The sequence below is a fragment of the Canis lupus genome, chromosome 21, assembly GCF_003254725.2.
Source record: "Canis lupus dingo isolate Sandy chromosome 21, ASM325472v2, whole genome shotgun sequence".
In the NCBI taxonomy this organism is placed as follows: domain Eukaryota; kingdom Metazoa; phylum Chordata; class Mammalia; order Carnivora; family Canidae; genus Canis; species Canis lupus.
Genome location: NC_064263.1, coordinates 48,491,213 through 48,515,795, shown reverse-complemented (window position 1 = coordinate 48,515,795; position 24,583 = coordinate 48,491,213). Strand labels below are relative to the sequence as shown.

Genomic DNA, 24,583 nt, shown 5'->3' with positions numbered 1-24,583 from the left:
CACCCCCCCCCCGCCTTTTTTTTTTTTTTTTTAAGATTTTATTTTTGAGTATAATCTCTACAGCCAACACGGGGCTTGAACTTACAACCCCGAGATCAAGAATAGTATGCTCTACTGACGGAGCCAGCCGGGTGCCCCAGACTCAAGCTGTTTAAGGCAGATCTTTGAGATAACCCGGGCAGCAGCCATAGTCACATGATTACTTGCAGCCCTGCGGGGAAAGAAGGCTATGGCCCCGTACGGTACGATTTGATTTTTTTTTTTTTGAAATGTGATCTTTTTTTTTTTTTTTTTACTTATTTAAAGATTTTATTTATTTATTTGAGAGAGAGAGAGAGGGAGATCACAAGCAGGGAGGAGGGGCAGAGGGAGAAGCGGGCTCCCAGGACCCCGGGATATGCCTGAACCGAAGGCAGATGCTTAGCCGACTGAGCCACCCAGGCCCCCAGAAATGTGATCTTTTAAATATTCCCTTTACGGCATGAACATTATTAATTGAATCTTAATTAGTAAATCTGAGATATAGAAAGGCCTCTTCTATATCTCAGATATAGAGAGAGCTTGCACCAAGTGTGCATTAGGGTAGACAGTGGGGGCTGGGGGCTGTGGCATCGGAATGGCGAGTATTTTCAATGGGGAAAATTCTCAGAAAACGGTTTCTGACTGATGAGTTGGCGTGTTGGTGGGTAGTAACACAAGTGTGAGATGCATGCCCGATCGGGGCACTGCTTGTGCTTGACCTAAAAGGCCAATGTGCAAGGAACAACCAGTAGGTTGTAGCCTGTGTTTACGAGTTCTAGGCGTGTTCACGAAAACTGAAGTCTTCGCGGGAAGTAACCCTGGAGTCGGGTATTCGAGGAGCGAAGGGGAGGTTGGGGGGTAAAGCACGGGAAGACCAGCGGTGGCGCTGGCTAGGCTAGAACCCAGAGGGTTGCTGAGGACAAATCACTTTAAATATTTTTAACCTTCAGGAGGTATTAAGACTGTCTTTTTCAGTCTCTCACTTTACATATGGTGAACCTTGGGAGGTAAAAGGCCGAGAGCCTGATGGTACAAAGTAAGCAATTTTGAGTCTGGATCTTGGGAAGCCTTGAAAGGTATGAGGGTGCCCGGTGTGTGGTGAGAGGGCTTTTTAGGAGGAATTTAGTTCAGGTCGACCCTGTGCGACACCTGTGGTGTTGCCTGAGAAGCCAGTGTCGTGATCCTTGCTACCGAAGAAGTAATTTTACGTAGTCACTCTTGGTTTCTGAGTCCCCTGGTTCTCCACCCGCACCGGCACCGGCCCGTTGCCCAACACACACCTTCAGGCCACATCCCTACGGTAAGGCTAGGTAAGGACCAAGCGGGGTCCTTTCCAGGGCTATTTGCATTTTAACTGGGACAAAGAGTTCTAGAGAAAATAACGCGTCTACAAAGTAGTTTCAGGCCTCAGTGACTTCAGATGAAGGAGCGTTTCTTGTGTCCCTAAAATCAGGGAGTACTAGAGGGGTGGATTGGAAGGCGAGGGGGACCAGAGGTCTAGGAGGAGCATGTCGTACCCCTGGTGCTTAGTAGACCCTCATGTTTGTTGATGAACGAACGAAACTTTTCAGTGAACGAGTGACTCGATGAAGGTGGCTCCGAGGTGCAGGCTGCTTGCAGGGAGGAGAGGGAGGGATGAAAACGGAACCTTTAAAGGAGGGATTAGAGACTCCTAACTCTGGCACACGAACAAGGGGTGGTGGAAGGGGAGGTGGGCGGGGGTGGGGTGACTGGGTGACGGGCACTGAGGGGGGCACTTGACGGGATGAGCACTGGGTGTTATGCTATATGTTGGCAAATCGAAGTCCAATAAAAAGAAATTAAAAAAAAATTAAGGAGGGATTACTAGGACTTGATGATGCTAGGGCACGTGATGCTAGGGCACAGGGAGGGAGAGCACTTTAAAAAAAAGCAACTTACAGATACGAAACCTGTTGCTGGGGGAAGTGCCCCTGGTGAAACCAGGCCGTGTTGAGGGATGGGGCGGGGGGTGTGGTCCTGTGCTTAACGTCCAGGCACACGGCCCTCGTTCCTAAGTCCGGCTTGGAGACCTCCCTCCAGCCCACCTGTGTACAGGTTACTCACTCGAGCTGCTGCCTTACGTCCCGCTCCTTGTCCCTAAAGTCCTGTGCAGCTTCTCCTCCCGTTTCTGTGTGCCTGGGAAGTGGGGCACGGCAGGAACTGTGGGCTCAGACTGTCTTACAAAAGGACCCCAGGAATTCTGGTCTTTTCCTTACTCACCCTTACTCCCTGTTACATTTGTCACTTTAGAATTTCTTTAGGAAAACCTTTCTCAAAAACACCCCATACATACATACACGTCTGTGTGTGCATACACACGGGTGCACACCCCCCCGCCCCCGAATGTGCCTGTTTGAATTATTGTGGTGGGAGTTAAAAGAAAAAATTGCAGACATTTATCTCATTGGGAGAATCTTATACACACACACATATGCCTTTGCTTGGAAAATCCTGCTTATAGTGACTTTCACTTTTCGCTTCCCTTTTGCACAGAGTACGCCGCCCTTGGTAATGGAGAGATAACAGGCTGACTTGCCTCCGGGAGGCATTCCTCCTTAACAGACTGGTTTGCTCTGATCTGTATAAACACTCCTGCCTGCTGACCAGTGGTCTGTATTTATGAGGCACTTGGAAAACACTGCAAGCTGCAGAGAGTGACCATGAATAGCAAACTTAATTTGGTTTAATGTGTTTTGGCTTGCTTGACCTCACCAGAATAAAAATGTGCCTGTTTGAATTATTGTATTGGGAGTCTAAAAAAAAAAAAAATTCTAGAGACATTTATCTCATTGGGAGAATCTTGGGATCGCTTTAGCAAAGGTTTAAGTCCATGTTGAATGTCAGACAGACTTGAGAAATGTTTAACATAGAGCTTTAATCACAGATTAGTTTATTGTGAGTTCTGAATTTTAAGAGCCTGAATTACAATTTTTCTTTTTTTCTTGCTACTTTTTTCCCCCTAGACGATTGGCTGGCAACGACCTTTCTTTTATCCACCCAAAGGCCTTGTCTGGGTTGAAAGAACTCAAAGTTCTGTAAGTAATGCAATTTTAGAGTTTCACAGCTGGCTGTGTATTTTCTTTTTGCATAGTCAACATGCTTGGAGCTAGGGTAAGCACAGTTTCTTTTAGTTCAGGATTAAAAGATTTAAGGAGTGGCCAATGGGTAGTGTGGGAGGCGAGGGCTGATTTAGGCAACCTTGGGTCTAGATAACAAAAGTTAAAACTCTAAATAATAGGTGTTCTGACCTTCAGTGCATTACAGTTGAATGTATTAGGCTTTTTGTGGGGCTAATGGATTGAATCAAAATCATATTTAAGCTTTACTGGTAGAGCTGTTTCTACTTACCGGATAGCTGTAAGAACTTTGAATTAGCTGACCCCAAAGGGAAAAAAAGGCTTACAAAAGCTCGAAATGTTAAAATAGTTTTTTAAAGCCAAAAGGAATTAAGACGTCTATAATTCACAGAGTCTGTGAGGGACCAGGAAATAAATTCCTGGCAGTGGGTAGGGGTTTGGACCATGGCAGATGAACAGGTGAACTGACTGCCACTACCTTGCTGGGCAATCCTCTGCAAGTCACTGGACCTCTCTGGTTCGGTGAGTTCTGTGGCTTTTACCCTTCCATTCTGTGGTCGTGATTCCTGTCAAGCAGTCACTGTATTAGTATGACTAGAAGAGGCTTAGACAACAGCAGTGAAGACCTCATTTTCAGTACCAGTAAATGCCTCTCTTCTCTCTAACCGTTACATACAGTTGAAGCCCTTTTTTTCTGCTCCGGGCCCTCCATTCACTAAGGACGTGTCTGCTGCTCCCTAAGAGCTCAGGGTCTGCAGTCTTCTTGGAAAAATTGGCTTTACCTAATGCCCGTGTTTCTGGGCTCTGCTTTATTCCAGCTTGAAAAGGCACTAGGGGCTCCAGCCGGTTTGCTTGTTCTACCTCCCAGTTAACTTGTTACACTTCCTAATTAACCTTAACCGTCCCTAGGGTGATGAATATTAATTAGGGTGTCTTAGTTCCTGAGAGTGAAAGATCCCTGGAAACGTGTATTACCAGTAGGTCTGTGTCCAGAGATGGCTTGGGATAGCGGCTTCGGTTTCATTGCGGGCTTTATAGCAAATGCTTCTTGCTTTTTTTGCACTTCTCTTTCCTTGGGTGCTTTCCACCTTGACCTCTCCTCCTTTCCTGCCTTTGGAAATATTTTTTTGGATAGAAAGGGCTCTGAATTCTTCTAAGAAAAAAAAATAGTAACAATTGCTTGTTATTCACTAACCAAAAATTTCCTTCCAGAACCCTGCAGAACAATCAGTTGAAAACAGTACCCAGTGAAGCCATTCGAGGACTGAGTGCTTTGCAGTCTTTGTAAGTAAGCTTTTTTGGTTTCCTGCATTCTTAGATCATTAGTAGACCCCTCTGGCTGCTAACGGTGAAAAGACGTGCAGTCCCAGGAAAAGGGGAGATTTATTCTCTCATCTGGGATGAAACTGGGGATGGCCAGGTGCTGCTATCAAAATGCCATATGGTGAGGGACAAGGACATGGTTCCGTTGACCCCCCCCCTCGTCTCAGGTGCTGGGAGAGACGTTACCACCATACACCGCCAGGTATGATTCCCAGAGCTTGTGCATGGCCGGGGATGGCCACCCTTCCAGGACCAGAGTTACGTGTGTACAGAAGGTCTAAGCGTCTTGTGCCGTGATGGTCGGGAAACGCCAACAGCCACAGAGACGTTTCTGTTTTGGGCAGCCCCGATAATCAGAACCAACTGATTATAATTCCCCATCCGTGGGCCTTGCACTCACATTGGACGTGGTAACTTAGTCTCTTGCACTGCCTTCTTCCCAAGTTTTTCTTTTTGAAGAGGGTTTGGTTTTAAGTGGAGTGTTCAAGATTTTAACTTTTGGTTTTTACCATGTTCAAAAGCTTGGTTTTCGTTCATTTCAAAAGCTCTTTTTTTTTTTTTTTCTTTTTAAGATTTTTTTTAGGGAGAGAGCGTGCATGCAAGCAGGTGAGAGTGAGCGGGGTCAGGGGCAGAGGGAGGGAGAGAGAGAGCGAGCGAGCCTAGGGAGACTCTGCTGAGCCCAGAGCCCTACACGGGGCTCGGTTCCATGACCCTGAGATCATGACCTGAGCGGACATCAAGAGTCAGACGCTCAACTGACTGAGCCACACAGGCGCCCTAAACGCTTTTTCTCTTTTTATTTATTTTATTTATTTTATTTATTTTGTTTTTATTTTTTTCGTAAACGCTTTTTCATATAGCACTTCACTTTTTTCTTTTTTGCATCGTTTCCCATATGTATGTACGTACGTACATGATCCGAGAACAGTGATCGCTGCTCCCGCTGTTCTGATGCCCCTACCCCACCCCTCCCTTCCCTCTCCGGTGGGGCGATCCAGTAGGCAGCAGTGGCGTCCCAGCGGCCATGCAACATCCATAGAAGACTTTGAAGAAGCAACTGTTTTTATATTAAACCAACATTTCTTAATGACTAGAATGAATATTATAAGCTAGTGTTGTTAAGGCTACAACTTTATAGTTTTTCTCATGTTTGGGACTAGAAGACCCAACCCCTCTATCTCCAGGGGCATCTTAACAGAAGAGAGTGAGGAGCGCTGAACTGATGCATGTGGGGATTGCGGTTCGTTTCCTGCCAAGATTAAGAAAAGCCATTAGCGTCTTTATCGGGCTCGTCTGGGTTTGGATCTCCACTTTGCCACTTGCTAGCTGTGGGAGGTTGTGCAAGTTACCTAAAGTTCTCCATACAGTAGTGTGTTCGTTACTTGCCATATACTTTCATGCACGAACAGCACTTACAGCAATATCTGACGTGTGGCATCTACTGATGATAATAATGAAATATTTTATTGGTGCTTCCTTTTGGTTATTAGTTTATCCAATTTATATAACCAGGTGACGGGGATGGCTGAAAGTAACGAAAAAGTATTCATTAATTTGTTTTTATTTCTTTGGAAAAGTATTCTTTTAAACGAGGAGCTTGGTTCGTTAGCCTGTCATTGTACCAGAGTAAGGAACGCCCGCGTACGCTGCATCGGCGCGTGTCCCGATTCCATGTACAGCGGGAGGAAGGCGTAGTTTCTCAAAGTGTGGCACTTTGTCCACTTGCATCGGAAGTACCAGCTTCTGTTAAAATGCAGACCCCTACGCCATCTCCTCGAAGTAATGGTATTTTCTCTTTAAAGGTAGGACGCTATAGGAAGCTGTATTTAAAAAAATTTCCCCAGGTAATTCTTATGTACATGGAATCACTCTGAATTAAAACAGAATTTAATTCACACGTATATGTTCTGGGTTACACAATTAGATTTTAACTATATCATGTAGTCGTGTATTCTAATCTGCCCCATACGTCTTTTTTTTTTTTAAAGGGTATACTGCTGCCCTATGTACTATTCTTTTTTTTTTAAAAGGCTTTATTTATTTATTCATGAGAGACACACAGAGAGAAAGAGCCAGAGACCCAGGCAGAGGGAGAAGCAGGCTCCATGCAGGGAGCCTGACGTGGGACTCGATCCCGGGTCTCCAGGATCATGCCCTGGGCCGAAGGTGGCGCTAAACTGCTGGGCCACCTGGGCTGCCCACGTCTTTCTTTTTATTGCCCTTTGAAATAACTTCGAATGTAGGCTTTTGTAGGAAACGCCTGTAGTAGAAGATTTGATTGAAAATGTTTGAACTGCTTGTCTCATCTGCTTGCTGATATAAAACCATTTTTAACCACCCCCCCCCCAAAACACATCACTGGAAATTAGACGACCTTATCATTTAGATTAGATAATCTCCTGGTTAATGAGAAATGAATGTGAAATTAAAATGTGGACTAATACAGGGGTGACTGAGGGGCTCAGTTGATTGCGCGTCTGACCCTTGATTTTGGCTCCGGTCATGATCTGGGGGTCATGAGCTCCAGTCCTTTGTTGGGTTCCAAGCTCAGGGCAGTGTGCTGGAGAATCTCTCCCTGTCCCTCTCCCCTCCCCTGCTTGCTCTCTCCCTCTCTCTCAAATAAGTAAACCTTTCAAAAATATATGTGCCAATAAAACATATCCTACGCTGTAAAGGTCAAACTTTAAAATGTATCTAATGTCATCAAAAAGGAGTATCCAAGGTATTCACCATTTAATTTCAAGTTTAAATAGAAGTCTAATTGGGATCCCTGGGTGGCGCAGCGGTTTGGCGCCTGCCTTTGGCCCAGGGCTCGATCCTGGAGACCCGGGATCGAATCCCACGTCGGGCTCCCGGTGCATGGAGCCTGCTTCTCCCTCTGCCTGTGTCTCTGCGCCTCTCTCTCTCTCTCTCTGTGACTATCATAAATAAATAAAAATTAAAAAAAAAAAATAAATAGAAGTCTAATTAAAGGCACAAATATATTAAGTCGCTAATTTTGCCACAGTGCCAAGTTACGGAGCGTAGGATTTGTTATTTGCCATAACCATGTGCGTAGACTCTGAGGAGACTCCTTCAGTGAATCCATTGAGACATGTGACTTTGTCACCTCTACACACTTTGTGACCTTGGACACATGTACCCAGAGGGAACCATCCTACCCCCTCAGACCTGAATTCATTAGACGTTTCAAATAGTCATTTTCTTGTGCTTCTTCAGAGTTCATTTCACTTCAAGAACTTCATGCAGAATTGTTCTTATTTCCCAAGACTAAAGGATCAAAATATTCGCTCGTTTGGCCTGGTTTGGAAGGCTGAGAAAGGCAAAGCTAAAATCTTTGAGTTTTATTTTATTTTATTTTATTTTATTTTTTTATTTTTTATTTTTTAAATCTTTGAGTTTTAGAACAGAAAAACTACCAGGAAAACATACAAATAGACTGTGGACGAGAAGCGCGTAAAGCCCACGTGACATTTGTTGATCGTGGAGATGATCTTGAAGTGCTTTTCACGGTAGTTTTCTCCCTGTAATAGTTTTAAAAAGCACGTTGTGCGCATCACTTGTTGAGTGAATTGCGTGGTTTAAATTCTCTCCAAAATTGGGAGAGGGGTAGAGGTGGAGAGGAGTCAAAGCAAACTATTTAAAAAAAGGGGGGGGGGGGCACGGGGACCTTTATCTGCATCAGAAACACAGGGAGCCGTGTCAGGCCTGTTTCACCCAAGAAGGAAACACACTCGGGTTTGTTAGCTTAGTGGGTGTAGCAGTCAAGTCAGATACAATTGAAATTTTGTCGTGGTGTCAAACAGTCTTATCGGCCCCTCGAGTTCAGTTTGCAAATCTGATCTTCAGACCTGAATTACATGAAAGATTTCCTTGTGGTTCCAAGCAGTGCTTTCAGGGAGCAAAGGTCGCGGGGCTGAAACCAACCTGAGGTGCTTGTGCACGACGAGCACCAGGAACCCTCAAAGGGAGCTGGCGGAGCTCGTGCAAAGGGCCTGTGGAGCACGCTGTGGAAGTGTGTCCGGATTGGCTCCACCGGATTTGTTTTTTTGCCCCTTAAGTTAGGTTACGCGTACATTGAACAGTAAAGGAGGATTTCAAGGACTGAAATTCCTAGGTTTTCCACAATAACGTGTTATCCTGACAATTTGTACTTGAAACCGGTAACAAAATACACCACTCTATAGGGAAAGCTCTTGATGACACAGGATGGATGTTGGTAACAGACATTCGTCCGCAAAATCTGCATATGGACTTGTTGTCACTTCATTTAAGGCACGAAAAAAAAAAAACGTGTGAGTCTCGGTAGGATAAGAAACAGGCTTTTGAGAATAGGGAATAGAAGCACATTTTAAAGACAGAAATGGTAAGGGAATTCAGTTAGGGCAATGTTAACCCTTTAACACCTGAGGTACACTTCAGTAATCGTTCTCTGCTGCCAGGGGACCGGCCCACGTCACCCCCCGACCAGTGACATACCGGCTGCTGCTGTGCATCTCGTGAATCAGTGGTGGTATTTTCTTGTCTCTTAGGATGAATATTAAATATGCAGGTCATGGGTACAAAGTCCTGATTCTAAGACGGTGTCTCTGTGAAACACTGATCTTGGTGGAGCCGCAGACTACATTTTAAAAAAAAAAATTTATTTATTCATGAGAGACACACAGGGAGAGAGAGAGAGAGAGGCGGAGACACAGGCAGAGGGAGAAGCAGGCTCCATGCAGGGAGCCCGACGTGGGACTCGATCCTGGGACTCCAGGATCACACCTGGGCTGAAGGCGGCGCTAAACTGCTGAGCCACCCGGGCTGCCCCGACTCTTTACATTTATGAATGTGCCCCCAACATCCGCATGTGGATTTAGGTGTAAGGCTTGACCATGGGATCACCACCCATCCTTTTTACCTCACTTAGCTCCTTATTTACGTGCCTCATTTTCCCAGAATTCTTCCTTAGATGCAACTTTACCATTTGGGGACGTTTTTAGCACAGAGGAAATTGTGCCAGTGCATGGGCTGTTGTATCACTGTCTTGCACAGGAGATAATTTCCTTGCTATCCGAGCTCAGAACCTGCGTGGGTATCTTGCCCTGAGCCAAGGCCATCTCTTTCTACGGCGGCACATGGCACAGTGTCCTGCAGGAGGGTAAATGGTGTACCGAATACTGAAATCAGGCTGGAAGGGTGGGGATGGCCCTCCTTACAAGACTTTGCCACGTCTTAATGAAAGTGTAGTGTTTTGGCACTCCACTGAATTGAAGGCCTTTCTCCCTTTAGGGCTTCGTTCTGGTGGAGAGTTGTATGCGAAAGGCGGTGAGCCTTGCTCATTATCCTGTTGCATAGGAATGCACGTGATCATCAATACCACGGCATAGGCAATTTAAACTTTTAAGCTGCTCCAATGCTGAGAAACTGGAAAGGCACTTCCATTTGTACAATTAAGATACAATCTAAGTCCCTTGCCTGGCCTCATGGGGTCTATATGACTTGGTCCCCCATTTGCACCTCCAGCTAGGTCTGCCCTGGACCCTCCACACCTTCCTTGTGTGTTCGCGTCACGCTGACCTTCTGGGACTTGCTGGGACCACAGCCCACTGGTTTCCACGGAGTCTCCGCCCTCTGGGTTGCAGTTGGAGTAGCTCCTTCGTAGAGATGCTTTTCCTGACCAGTGCATTTGAAGGAGCTACCCTCCCCCCAGTAATAGCCTTATGAGTCTATTTATTTATTTCATAGCGCTCCGTAGGCATTCTGTAGTCACTTTTGTGGGCCATTCTCCATTGGAATGCCCATCTCGTGAGGGACAGGCCTCATGTCTGAATTGACCATTTTTTTTTTATCTTTTGTGCCTGACAAGATGCACAGGTTAGATGCTTTGAATAAAGTGCAGAAGCTTAAATTAACGACAAGTGGAATGTAATTGCATTAACTATGTAGTTACATTATATGGTTGATTATATGATTATATGTCCAGTGTCTCTCTTCCCCTAAGTGGAAACTCCGGAAGGTTGTGGAGTGTGTGTGTGTGTGTGTGTGTGTGTGTGTGTGTGTCTGTGTGTGTGTGAGACAGAGACAGAGAGGGAGAGAGAGAATGCTATCTACCTATTACAGCCCATCTCCTAAGCCGCTCCACAGCCAGGACTGCGCGTCTGTATGTCGACGATGCCTGTCTCTTCTCCGGGGTTGGTGCGAGAGAGTCTAAGGAATAAACAGGACGGAAAATGCCTGTTTCTAAAGGGATTCTTACGGCAGCTGCTCAGTTCCTGCCCTGTTACTCTTTAGTGCTTATCTCGACTTTATCAAAAAGCAGCTACCATCAGATCCTCACCAGGACCAAGGGTCCTTAACCCCCGCTAATCCGGGCCGGGAGCAGGTGGTTGGACCCAGGCGCAGCATTTGCCTGCAGGGGAAAGGGGCAATTATATGGCAGGCCTGAGCCCAGGCGGCCGGGAAACGGGAGGCACAGGCACCCCTCTCAAAGTCCGAAATTCCTGAACTCGACAGCTGCCGCAATCCATGTCTTTAAAAGCAGGCTGTCATTTTGACTTTTCACGTTTTTCGTGTTCCCTGTTTTCTCCAAGGGGGTCCACGCCTGGAAGGTAGGAGTCTAAGTGGTGAAGCTGTGTCAGCAAGGGATTCGCGCACACAGCTGGGATTTGCCCGGCGCACACTGTCAGGTTGTCCCCGTGTCAGGAAGCGATCATCCCAACAATTACGCCTCGTGGTGCGGCCAGCAACACTCAGGACAGAATTTTCCCAGATTTTTAGATGGAGACTAATTTTTTTAAGTTTGGGTAATCCTATTGGCAAGGTGTCTTTCATTCTAGAATTTTGGGAGAATTAAAAGAAGCCTTAAGGCCAAAATGACATCGATCGGAGGGAGCTGTTGAGTTTTTCCTGTGGACGGTTTGTTCTTTTCTTAGTAACTGTTAATTTTGAACTTAGTGCTAAGAGAGGAGGAGAAGGTTATTTGACCGGGACATGACACTTACAGTTTTAACTTGGTTGGTGGCAAGAAGGATCGTTAAAAATCTCTTGAAATGATTTATTGCTGTAAACATTTTTTGGGGGTAAATATTTCCTTATTTTCCCCTCCTTTGGTACAAGTCTAAATAGCAATTAATGTCAGATATTGGTTGTGATGTAAAATTTTAAGTATAGTAGCTTATTTACTCAGCTTAGGTTTTTTTCTTTCTTTTTCTTTTCTTTTCTTTCTTTCTTTCTTTCTTTCTTTCTTTCTTTCTTTCTTTCTTTCTTTCTTTCTTTCTTTCTTCTCCTTCCTTCCTACCTTCCTTCTCTTTCTCTTTCTTTCTTTCTTTCTCTCTTTCTCTTTCTTTCTTTCTTTCTTTCTTTCTTTCTTTCTTTCTTTCTTTCTTTCTTTCTTTCTCTTTCTTCCTCCTTTCCTTTCTTTCCTTTCCTTTTTCCTTTTTCCTTTTTCCTTTTTCCTTTTTTTTTCCTTTCCTTGAAATAGATTCCAAAACATGAAATTCTAGCTTGGCCTTCTTGAGAATTTTCTTCCTTTTTTTTTTTTTTTTTTTAAGAAACCTCATTTTACTGTAAAGTTAGTTTAGCCAGAGATTCTCGAAAGATTGAGATTTGCATTCATCCCTTTGTTATGTAAGAAGGGAAAGAACAGACTTCCACACTGTGGTCTCGGAAAAGCGGCTCGATTTTATGAGACTTTCTAGAGAAATTGAAGAAAGAAGGAATGCCACGACTCTGGTCATTTTTGTAACTCCCTTCTGTTTTGGAAACTGGGAGGTGTGTGGGACTTGGCTCGTGCTGCTAGAATCCGTTCTCGAACGAGGTTGTTTCTGTCTCTGTCAGGCGTCTAGATGCCAACCATATTACCTCAGTCCCCGAGGACAGTTTTGAGGGGCTCGCTCAGTTACGACACCTGTGGCTGGACGACAACAGCTTGACGGAGGTGCCTGTGCATCCTCTCAGCAACCTGCCCACCCTGCAGGCCCTCACCCTGGCTCTCAACAAAATCTCGAGCATCCCCGACTATGCGTTTACCAACCTCTCGAGCCTGGTGGTTCTGTAAGTATCACCCCCTTAAACACCGTATATTGGGGGGGGGGCAGGCACAGATTTCTCGTGACACATTATTATGAAAGCACCTCACCTTTGAGGGTGCTGTTGAAGAGATACTTGGTCTGGGGGAGTTGCTTTTTCTTTTTTACGAAATTAAACATGCTGACTTCTTAAAAACACAAGGTAGGCTAATTAAAAAACCAACGTCTGCTCACTGTTGAATCGTTCTAAACCACGTGGCCTTTTGTAACCATAAGGAGAAATGGGGACGTTTAGCAAATGCTTGGACAGCTTTTACTTACGTACCAGTGATGTCCTCGGCGTGAGGAGAAGCCGCATTGTTTGAGGCACTCACAGAAGAGAAGCTTCAGTGATATTTCAGGTTTCGACCAACTTGTCTGTTCAAAGAATATATATGATTCTCTGTGTTTTTAATCTTTGAAAACGTGGACATTAAAAAACGGCATTTCTTTTAAAATCTGACACTGGCTGTCAGTGGTGGGAGGCGATGCGCTCCCTCCGGGCTACTTCCCACCTCCTCCCAAGGGGAGCTCGCCAGAATTTCACTTTAGATCATGAAAGGCTCATCAGAGCTTTGGTTCTGATATGGGTAAATATTAAAGAATTTTCAATGTGTGTACCATTTTCCCGCCAGAGATGCTTTCCCTCTTCTTTGGCATTCTGTGTTTGGCGAGGCCGAGTCTGTGCAGCAATGTCAAGAGAGGTGCTATTTGCTGTTTCCACCAGTCAAGGGTTGAAATGCTTACCTACATGGTTCCTTTTAGAGGCTATTTAGGCTTAAAAAATATTATCATAGTTGCTACTGGTTGATGTAAAAGTCACTTCGGTGCTTTTTTTCCATAGGCATCTTCATAACAATAAAATTAAAAACCTGGGTCAGCACTGTTTCGATGGACTAGATAACCTGGAGACCTTGTAAGTTGATTCCTGTTTCAGGTGGTTACATTGCGATATGGATGATGTGCTTTTGTATTTCGTTTCAGAAAAGGGGAAAATGATGGTCTTGAGTTTGGCTCACTATGAATTGGCTTTTTTGTTTTTTTATTAACTGGCTTTAATACGTGATTAAAATCTTGCCATCAAGTAACACGGTTAGGAATACTAATCTCGCGCATGGTTAAAAATGTTGCACCAGTTTGAATTTGGTATTTCTTTCAAAAATACATGTAAAAAGCAGCTCACTCTGCTGGTATGTCTACTTTCTAAAAAAAAATGTTAGTTTTGTTAAAATATATGAGAGACAGTTTTGGAACACTGAACCTTATAAAATTAATTCTGGAAAAAAATCTTACCTGGTTATTAACCCTGGGTTTGAATATTTTCTCTGCTTTCTTGTATGCTAAATGAAGTAAAGCTTTCCATTGGGATACTTTTATTGTTGTTCCTGTTAAAGTATTTGAATTGTACGTACATTGCACCACCGTTTGAGCCAAAGGCATCGGACAGCTATGTGTAATTAAGAGGAGGCGTCTTTATTTTTGTTGTTTTAGCTTATTTTAGTTGTCTTCATTAGAAGATTTATAGGATTTGCTATTGTGGTATAGTAAATAAGTCAGAATATGTCCCCGTTAGTTGGGTTAATGACATTTGATTGGAATGCTCAGCGTTTGTAATATTTTGTTTAGGTGAACGTTCTGGTTAGCTGTCAGTTAACGAGAAGATGTAGAATCTTTTAGTTCCTTATTAATCTACTTTCCTGTCTAAACCACGGAAGGATAGTGAGCACCAGTGGATATTTGAAGGTGGAAGTTCTTGAAGAAGATAGTTCCAAGCTCAGTTATCCTTTACTAAGTATGTAAATGTCAGCGTAACAGAAGACCAGATGGATCTTCGGATGCTGGACCGCGTATACTCTTCCAATTATATTGCCATGGAGACTCTTCTTCCCGGCTGAATTTTTTATTTGCCACTTCTCTTCCTATGTAGAAAAGGAAAATAAAATAGGTCCCTCAAGAGCTGGACTTTTGATTTTATGTTACTCTCATTCTGAAATCGACCATGATAATCATAGGCCAACATTCTCTTAAGGTTATAAAAGAAACGAAAACTTAAACCCTCAGAATTAAGACTTTTAAGTACAGATCATTGTAGCTTTTCTCTGCGCTAATTAATGTAACGTTTTCAACATTTTATAACCTACTTCACGGCAATAGTGCTGTGGAGCCATTATCGACCTTCCCCTTGTTCGTACTTCTGTCAGGTCATCCACCCGATAGGAGGGCTGAGGTCCTCTGCCCTCATGCTAGAATTTCAGGAAGCCATTCTAAACCCCAAACAGAAACTTTGGTTTCAGACCAAAGTTCTAAATATTCATTTAGAAATGGATATTCCATAGATTTTGTTTTATGGTAACTTTCCTGAGAAATGTCATTCAGAATTGTTTATTTAATGCACCAGCCATGTGTGATTGGGAATTCCTTGACCTTGTGAAATTAACTCAAAACTATCATGAATGATGAATTATGATTCTTTTTTTCTATTCAGAATTCTAAGAGAAGGTGCAAGTTAAACCACAGAGTTTGAAATGGCACTATGGTTGGGAAGGAGAGACTACCCTGCAGAGGATGTGTTTTTTTAAGGAATACATTCATACCAAATGCCTTAAAAATTATGACTACTCTTCAGTGTTCTTATATGTTTCCCCCATTTTTTTCCTAGGGACTTGAATTATAACAACTTGGGGGAATTTCCTCAGGCTATTAAAGCCCTTCCTAGCCTAAAAGAGCTGTGAGTATTGTTTTGCTCTCTCTGTATTTTCATATCCTTAGAATTCACCACCTGATGTTCCAGCAGTGAGATTTGAAAACCTCTTTGCTCCATATGACACAATACACAAACACACACAAACACACATAGGCTCATACAGACTGGATGACGTTAGCGCAGACGGTTTTGGGCTTGGATCTCTGAAACAAGAGCCATAATGTATGGTCCTTGCCAGCTAGAAGCCTGGCATCTTGGGGGCACTGGGGAGGCCTACTGTGTAGGACAGAGAACACTTCCTCGGTAGAAATAAGCGCTAAATGAAGAGGGTAAATGAATCATTCCAGAAAAAGGCCTCCCTGAGAACCGGGGTCATCAGAAAAGGTAGCGTTAAAGAGAAAGAATTTGACTAGAGTTAAAAGGGTAGATGTGTGTGTGTGTGTATTTATTCGTTTATTTATTGTAAAGATTTTATTTATTTATTTTAGTGAGAGAGGGAGTTCGAGCAGCGGGGAAGGGGCAGAGGGAGAGCGAGACTCTCAAGCAGACTCCACGCCTGGTGCAGAGCCTGGTTACAGGGCTCGACCACATGTCCTGAAATCATGACCTGAGCTGAAGTCGACACTCTGACATTTAACAGACTGAGCCTCCCACGTGCCCCAAAAGGGTGGAAATATTTAAATAAATGAAAGGCTAAGGGGGCATTTTAGACATTGGCTCTGTCAAGGGCAGAGGCAGGAATACCCATGGCCTCACAGGGCTTGTGTGTCGTGCGTTGGTGGCAAGTCCTCTGAAGCTCTTTGCTTAAGGATTAAATGCAGGTGCCAGAGGAATATAGAGGTCAAAACCCCTTAAGATTCTCACTCATGGTCTGAAGTTCTTCGTTGACACAGCAACTGCTCAGCGCGTAAGAGAGCCCTGAGCGATACCGGGGTAAGCCTGGGTTGAAGAAGAATTAGGTATATGGCCCCGGAAAGTATGAGATGGAATTGAAACTTCTGTTTCCTCACGCTTCTGGGACTCTCATGTGTTCCACATCTTGCTGAGCGGGGCTAGACACTCGGGTTTTAGCTCACCTCACAACAGGACATGCATTTCAAGATGTTCTTCTCCTCCCTGTTTAGGTTATTTCATAGTAATTCTATTTCTGTTATCCCCGATGGAGCCTTTGATGGCAATCCACTCTTAAGAACGATGTAAGTAGTTTTGCTTCACTATAAAATCATGTAAAGCATGTCTCTATGATGCCAGACATCTCAGTGAAAAATGAAAATTCAGGCTTTTAGATATATGGACTTTGTGACCATAAAGGTAGTGTTGGATGGCTTGCGAACATAGGAAAACTTTACTTTTTTTGGATATTTTTACAGACATTTGTATGATAATCCTCTGTCTTTTGTGGGGAACTCAGCATTTCACAATTTATCTGATCTGCATTCCTTGTAAGTATTACACAAATTTTATTTTTTTATTTTTATTCTTTTTTTTAGCATTATACAAATTTTAATATTATGCAGTTTCTTAATATTTATGCAGTTTCTTTAATGGAAAACTAGGATGTATCACTATCTCATTGTTGCTCCAGAAGACAAAAATCTTTTATTTATTTTTTTTCCCTTGGATGAAAGTCCAAAGGACAATTCTGAAGATTTGTGAGGCTTATTTATGTGAACACTTAGCCTCATTATCACAGTTTCAGGTACATTCAAGAATTGAAACTGATTTTGTTTTTGGGTATAGTAGTACTATAATATTGAACTGTTTAAAAAACAAAATGAAAACATTATCTATGAAAGTCCTTTATTTTAAATTCCCTTTTCTTTCCTAATTTCTTGAAGAGTCATTCGGGGTGCAAGCATGGTGCAGCAGTTCCCCAACCTGACTGGAACTGTCCATCTGGAGAGTCTGTAAGTGTGGCTGTTTGAAGAGGGGTAGGAAGAAAATAACACGCGGGCCTCCTCGTGGGGTGCCAGTGCTTTTTGATGATGATGATGGGTTTGCGTTGGTTCCTGCACTCTCTGTGAATGGCATGCATAGAGATGGATATATATGGATATTAGATCTGAGGAGTTCACTGAAAATACAAGGCAGTAAGCAAACACCAGATTTGAGGCAGTGCTTTGGGAACTCACAAGTGGCGCAGCTGATGTAGGGTGTCCGAGGAAGCTTTAGGGAGGAAGGGTGACGTTTTATTTTATTTTATTTTATTTTATTTTATTTTATTTTATTTTATTTTATTTTATTTTATTTTATTTTATTTTATTTTATTTTATTTTATTTTAAAGATTTTTATTTATTTATTCATGAGATACAGAGAGAGAGAGAGAGAGAGAGAGAGACAGAGAGAGAGGCAAAGACACAGGCAGAGGGAGAAGCAGGCTCCATGCAAGGAGCCTGATGTGGGACTCGATCCCGGACTCCAGGATCACACCCTGGGCTGAAGGCAAGGGCTAAACCACTGAGCCACCCAGGGATCCCCAGGAAGGGTAACATTTTCAAAATTGAATACTCTCAGGTTTCCCAGAGTTGGGTCTTCTATTAGAAAGGCAAAATGGGGAATACTGAGCATTTCCTCAGGGATCATATAGAGCTAGACTTGCACGTGTTTAATGGAATGCGGTGTGACCTGGAGACGTCGGGGAGATCATTTGGGTCACAGTTAAAATGGCAGCCTTTGAACATTGAACACGTGGTTATGGCAGATCTTCCCAGTGGATGGTCTGTGAATGGGGTACGTATGGGTCCGAGCGTTTGCTGACCTTGCAGGCAGCCAGGAGAAGCACGAGGTGGCTAAGGGTCTCCAGCCACAAGGAGCCTTAGCAGAGGGGGTCACATTAATGTTACAGTTTTCACGTATGCCAAGAGGTAAAGAGAAAGAGGTCAGGAACACAGGGCTCAGGGGTTTAGACTTGATTGTTCAGGATGTGTTGAGTATGTTATAGCAGGTGGCGTGAGGAGGGTAGCAGGGACCCGAGATGGGAAGAACCACAAGGAGGCCCTGGGAATAATCCCCTTGCTAAGCGAACACCTTCACCACCACTGGCGTTCCCCCTGTGTGGCCTGAGACCCCTCCACCCCTCTGTGCATCATTTCACACGTGATCTGCGCAGCCGCAGTAGCAGTGAAGAGGGGGTCAGATGCTGGAAGCAGCCCCAAGGGGAAAGCACAGGACTCGGTGTTGACCGCAGGTGGGAACATGGAAAGGGAGCGGGGAAGAGAGGACATTTCCGAATGGTGAGTTGGGTTGCCTGAAAACACAGAAACAAAGTCCGGGGCGCAGGATGCTAAGTTGCCTTGGCTGTTTGGGTGTGAGGCCGTGTTGCAGGGGATTGTAGTCAGGCTGTGGCCGTGGATTACCGTTGTCGTTGGCCCACGTGAGAAGGCAGTCTTGTCTCGTCGTCTGGGCAATATCAACATCTTGTGTCACAAGCTTTTCGGCCTTCCTATGCAAATGAGACCCATAAAGGAGGGCTAATCCCACATGCCTGACCTCAAGGAGTCGGTAGGTGGTGGGATACAGACTCTGGTTCATCTGCAATCATGGGTGTCTTTGTGTACGTGAGAATCGCGTTTTGTTTACCATCTCAACTTGGGACCATTTCTTAGATGAACAATGTTTTTCCACAGGACCTTGACAGGCACAAAGATAAGCAGCATATCCAGTAACTTGTGCCAAGAACAAAAGATGCTTAGGACTTTGTAAGTCGGGTCCCTCTTCCCTTCCCATACCTTTTCTTTTTATACCGAGTTTTATTTTTGATAAGCTGTTTTCATTGGCTGATTTTAAGGTGTAGAATTATGTCTTCTTTGTTCCCTTTATGTAAATGAGCAGTTTTTTAGTGACCTTTGGGTCGGTCATGTATATTTCAATTTGGTTTTAAGGTTATATGGATGTCACACATCTTGTGACTTTTACTTTGAACAGAGTAAAACCAGACAGGCTCTTCCTTGGTATTTTTCTTACCTGGACTCCCTGTCCTTCTTCGAGATGCCTCAGGAGAGTCAGCTCTCCACAATTTTCTCTCTCATCCATAGCCTAAGCAGAGCCCAAATCTTTCTTGGGTCAGGAACCAGCTAAGCATGGAGCTTTCCAAAAACTTTAAACTCTCCTGGAAATTAAAAGTAAATAAAGGATGTCAAAATGTCACAAGAACAAACAATGAAGTTACTAAGTTGTTAACAAGCATTCAGCGGAGAGAGTAACGAAATAAGTGACTGATTGATTAGGCAAATCATTAAATGCTCTGGAGCATCGAGCATCGTGATCACTACTGAGGAAACACTGCAGTGGGATTAGCTGAGTTATTGAGTCTTCAAATTTAAGAAAATTTTTCTGAAAATGCGAGCTCTGCATACCACTCTTCACAGCTTTATTATTAAATAACAACAGAGAAATTATTTATCATATAAACAGTACTATAAAGATATAAATTAAAAACCACATAAATTACCACTGAGACATTATTTTTATGGATTTTCCATATTATATGTTTATGTATTTCTTTTCTATGCTTAATGTTTTTTAATTTTATTTAAAAATTTTTAAAAAATTTAAGTGTTTTTAATATATTTTATATTGTCTATACTCAATATTATGTACATGAAGTTTGCAAATCTTAAGCCTGTTCTATCACTAAGGTACTCTAGAAGGTTACAAGAAAAAAAAAATAGTTGCTTTTTTTCAGCGCTCTCTTTATTTTAGATCTTCTTACCTGGACTCTCTGAGTATAGCTCTTTTAATTTAGTATTCTGTTACTAAATACTAAGTATAGTATTTGATACTTTGATACTCCTGAGTATAGCTCTTTTAACTTAGTATTCTGATAACGTAGAAATTAATTTGTTAATTTTCGTTGTTTTAAGGGACTTGTCTTACAACAGTATAAAAGACCTTCCAAGCTTTGATGGTTGCCATGCTCTGGAAGAAATGTAAGTGGGTCTTTGATATATACTCTTTTTGCTGTGGTTTATTGTTGATTCATCGAACGAACATGTTCTATTTTAAGTAATGGCTTTACTATTAAGAATTCAGAAATATTAAGGAAAGACATGCGTATAGTCAAGTGTTCCTGTGAATAAATGTCAAATCGTACTAGGTATGGTCGTGCAGCCAGCGTATATTGGGTACTTATCGGGCATTCTGTGAGATTTCATGGGCGGAGGGCTGTGTACACCAAAAAACACACAAATAAAACCTGTTCTTGGCTATTGAGGGAAACCAAACGTGGACACCTACTGTGTACCTATAAGCTCTGGTGGAAGTTGGTTTGGAGCAGGGAGAGGAGGGGGGTTCATTCTCCCTTTCCTGATCCCTTTCTTCCTACAGCATTTGGTATGGTTGTCTTGTCCTGAGTCCCCCTTTTTTTTTTTTTTTTTTTACCATGTGGCCTTCCTGCTCTCCTGAGTGAGGTTGCTAAGGAATTTAGTTAGTACACGTTAATTCCCAGTATCCATTGGGATGGAATACCAATTAGTCCAACCCTTTGGTGTTACAACCGAGGAAATGGCAGTTCTCTTTACTTTCAACGAGATCAATCAGTGTTAATCAGGAATTTAAACTGAGAAAATGTTGAAGAGATGTTCTCTTTCAAATTCAAAAAATATATATATATATATATTTTTTTTTAGTTCTCTGCAACGTAATCAGATCCACCAAATAAAAGAAGGTACTTTTCAAGGCCTGGTCTCTCTGCGGATCCTGTAAGTTTCTCTTTGATTATTTAGAAACAAATACAATTTTTGTCCACCTATAAATTAATACATTATAATTCCCATAAGTGATACACTTAAAGATGCAATTTATTATGTATAAGTATTGTTCAAATTATACCACGTGGTGCTTTATCAATAATCTGCTTTCAGTATTTTTTTTTAACCTTTCACTTTTTATTTAGTAATTTTTACCTTAGCTGATTTATGATACCGTACATTGGTAGGTGAAAAAGCGTAATGTGTGTATAACCTGAGAAATGGAGCTTGTTTGTTTTCTCGTGGTACTAATGAGGTTTGCAAGTGCATTAGGGCAGCGAGAGGCAAAGGGTCCAGCCTGCCTCCGATTTTGGCAAGTTAGGTTTTATTGGAACACAGCCTTGCCCTTTCGTGTAAGCGTTGTCCAGGGCTGCTTTTACCATACTGTGGCAGAGTTGACTAGTAAGGGGCCATATGACCTAATGGTGAAAATATTTACCCCCTGGCCCTCCACACAAGAAATTTGCTGACCCTTGCACCGGGGTATGTATCATAACAAATATGGCTAATAATATGCAGCAGAAGCACTCATTGGAAAAAATGTATTTGTATTTGAGTGTGTATTTGTGCCAAATACTCTATTAAGCACTTGGAGATAGAGAGGTGGCTAAGACAGGCCTTGTCCCCGCCTTCACAGAACCTCAGTGCAGGAAACACAACACACTGAAATACAGTGAGCATTTTTAAAATAACAGAGCAAATTTGGAAATGTGAAGATGGAGTGAAATTACATGTATTGAATCCTATCTTCCAGTAGCTCTCCAGTAAGACATTGAAAATGCTTTCTACTAGAAAATATTTTGTTAGAGGTTGGGATCCTTCCTTGTGCCTGACAGGCTTGCCGTGTGTGGGTCTGGGCAGTAGCGAGGAAGGGGGCTGGCTCCTAGCTGCCATCACTTCTGGAGCGCTGATAAGCGACAACAATGAAAAGCTGGCCTTTCCATGATTCGGAACCAAGTTTGTCCGGCTGTCTGTTATCTGGGAGATGCGTAATGGAATGACTTTATCCAGCCTCTGAATTTCCATCAAGGCTCCGTCTAAGTGTGGTTGCAGATTATTTCTCTGTGTTACTAATTTCTCAGGGTGTGTTTTTGAATATAGTACAGCTCTGGTGTTGATATGATTTTTATTTCCTGCTCAGGGGGAAAAGAATGATATCTGAAGCCCTTCTGGAATGCTCTTGTTTACATATTGATTGTTTGTCTTCCGTGGGGGCCTTATCACTGACCTTTGAGAAGGCAAATAGTATGAAACCTGTTTTTATTTTCAGCTTTGTCAGGAGCTGAGTTTTTCTTCGCCTACTAAATAGTGCCAAAGGTTATATCACATCATTTATATTTTTGAACTGGTACCAGAATGATAAGGTGGAGAAAATTCACAACTGTTTTAAAACAGATGCCAGCTAGAATTACTGAGCCGCGGAACCCATTCCAAGAAATAGATTTTCGTGAAGGGGGGGAGGGATTGAACATAAACACGAAGTTGTTGGACAAGATTAATAAGATTTGTTATCTTATCAGGGATACTGTGACTACTTCAGATTCCAAAGTATAGTCAAACTAACTGCAATTTGAATTTATTTGGAAAGATTAACATGCTCCTCTTGCCCTTGCAGAGATCTGAGTAGGAACCAGATCCATGAAATTCACAACAGAGCTTTTGCCAAGCTTGGGTCAATAACTAACCTGTAAGTTGATGATTTTATGCAGTCATACCGTGAAGGTGATGCATAATCTACAGAAACTTGTGTCTTAACATTGTCCTACGGAAGTATTTTCCTGTTCGGTTGCTCCCTTGCGTAAATGCGAACCTGCATTGATAGGGTAATGCCTTCTTAGATGGCAATATGAATGCCAGGCCTGTTGTTTCAGCACAGCTGAACTTCCTCTTGGGGCTCTAATATTTATGATGTTTACACACGTACAGATGTTCTTGCATCTTAGGAGTTAATGTGAGCTCTCATTCACATTTCAGAGATATAAGTTTCAATGAATTAACTTCATTTCCTACGGAAGGCCTCAGTGGACTAAATCAGCTGAAACTTGTTGGCAACTTGAAGCTAAAAGAAGCCTTGGCAGCAAAAGATTTTGTTAATCTCAGGTGTGTTTTTGCTTATTTTTCTTTTTTGTTGAACCTATGGCGAGCCCCTAAATTATAGAGTATGCTGGTTTTTTGCTGTGGTTCCCAGATTTTCTGGGAGGCTATAATTTAAGAGTATTTTCTACCTCAGTCCTCACAAATTTGGTAAAAAGTAGAACACAAGCATTATTTCCTAGATTTTGAGATCATGAATTGGAGCCCTTGAGACTGTCAGGGAGATAACATAGCCATTCATCAGACTGGCTTTTTTTTTTTTTTTTTTTTTAACTTTTTACAGCAGATTTGTCACTAACACTGTAGCAGGAACCACATAAATGTGAACCTACAGAAAACTGACACAATGCTATATTTCACAAAGACATTTTGATATAATAGAGACAGGACTTGCGGATAGTACTGTGGGAGAAGAGAATAAATATTTTTACTATACTTTGTGAACAGAATAAATTCATTTAATGGTAAAAAGTTGTAAATGATCTGAGACATTACTTTTAACTGAAACTACGAGTATCATATGATAAATTAGGCATGGTTTATTCATGGGTTAAAGGAGTCTGATAAGATTTCACTTTAAACTGCTGTATTACTGCTAAATTTTATTTTATTTTTATTTTTTATTTTTTTTACTGCTAAATTTTAAATATGGGTTGTTTTAAAATCAGTTTTTAAAAGCTTATATCAGGTGAAGAGAGGAAGTCAGGGTTGTCATCTGACACCAGAGTCTTTTCACAGATGGGGATACTGAGGCCCCAGAGAGGCTAGTGGCCAGCGTTTAAAGCATGTGACAGGTCTTTCTGACTCCCGGGGCTCTTAAAGCTGGAAGTACTTTCTACAAAACAAAAGCATCTGTGTGAGGTTGTTATTCAATGTAGGTCTTACCATTTTTTCCAGGTCTTTATCAGTACCATATGCTTATCAGTGTTGTGCATTTTGGGGTTGTGACTCGTATGCACATTCAAACACGGAAGATACCAGCCTCCAAGACCACAGTGTGGCAAAGGAGAAAGGCAAGTGCATGTACTTTTAAGAACAGAACACTCTCGATGCCGCTGATTAAAGTCTCTCCTATTGTAATCGTTTGTGAAGGACAGATATGAAATACGTGAGAAAATGGCATTTGCTGTGTTACTGGCATCCTTAATATGTTACAAAGCCTCATGGAGGCTGACCTTAGGTCATGGACAAGAGAGAAGACTGCAGAAAAGTGTGGTTCTTTTCGATTGCATAAAGCTTGAATTAAACACAGTTCATGTCATCTATTCAGGTCCCACCGATGTAGCCGGTGTCACGAGCAGTGCAGAAAATGAAGAACATAGTCAAATAATTATCCACTGTACGCCCTCCACAGGTATGCCCTGCACATCTTACCGCAGTTTCTTGCTTTCAGTGAATGTTAGGCAAACATATCTGAAAGTTGTGGGGAGAGATGTGATCTTTGTAACAGGAGTGGGACTGGATGATGTCATAAGGCCTCTGCCTTGAAGCGTGGTCTGTGTACCAGGAGCTCAGGCATCTCTTACAGAAGCTCGGTCCCAGGC

The 24,583-nt window shown here is 42.6% G+C and overlaps 1 protein-coding gene across 1 annotated transcript in view; it reads left to right on the top strand.

The window, feature by feature from the left end:
• The window catches only part of LGR4 (leucine rich repeat containing G protein-coupled receptor 4), a 100,358-nt gene that overhangs the window by 70,247 nt on the left and 5,528 nt on the right, over positions 1–24,583 (top strand). The window contains exons 3-17 of the mRNA XM_025459813.3: positions 3,006–3,077; positions 4,332–4,403; positions 12,264–12,479; positions 13,338–13,409; positions 15,153–15,221; positions 16,322–16,393; positions 16,568–16,639; positions 17,036–17,104; positions 18,825–18,896; positions 20,061–20,126; positions 20,826–20,897; positions 22,561–22,632; positions 22,920–23,045; positions 23,937–24,052; positions 24,310–24,393. Coding sequence (XP_025315598.1) covers positions 3,006–3,077; positions 4,332–4,403; positions 12,264–12,479; positions 13,338–13,409; positions 15,153–15,221; positions 16,322–16,393; positions 16,568–16,639; positions 17,036–17,104; positions 18,825–18,896; positions 20,061–20,126; positions 20,826–20,897; positions 22,561–22,632; positions 22,920–23,045; positions 23,937–24,052; positions 24,310–24,393 — 1,322 coding nt within the window. The remainder of the gene's footprint in view (positions 1–3,005; positions 3,078–4,331; positions 4,404–12,263; positions 12,480–13,337; positions 13,410–15,152; positions 15,222–16,321; positions 16,394–16,567; positions 16,640–17,035; positions 17,105–18,824; positions 18,897–20,060; positions 20,127–20,825; positions 20,898–22,560; positions 22,633–22,919; positions 23,046–23,936; positions 24,053–24,309; positions 24,394–24,583) is intronic.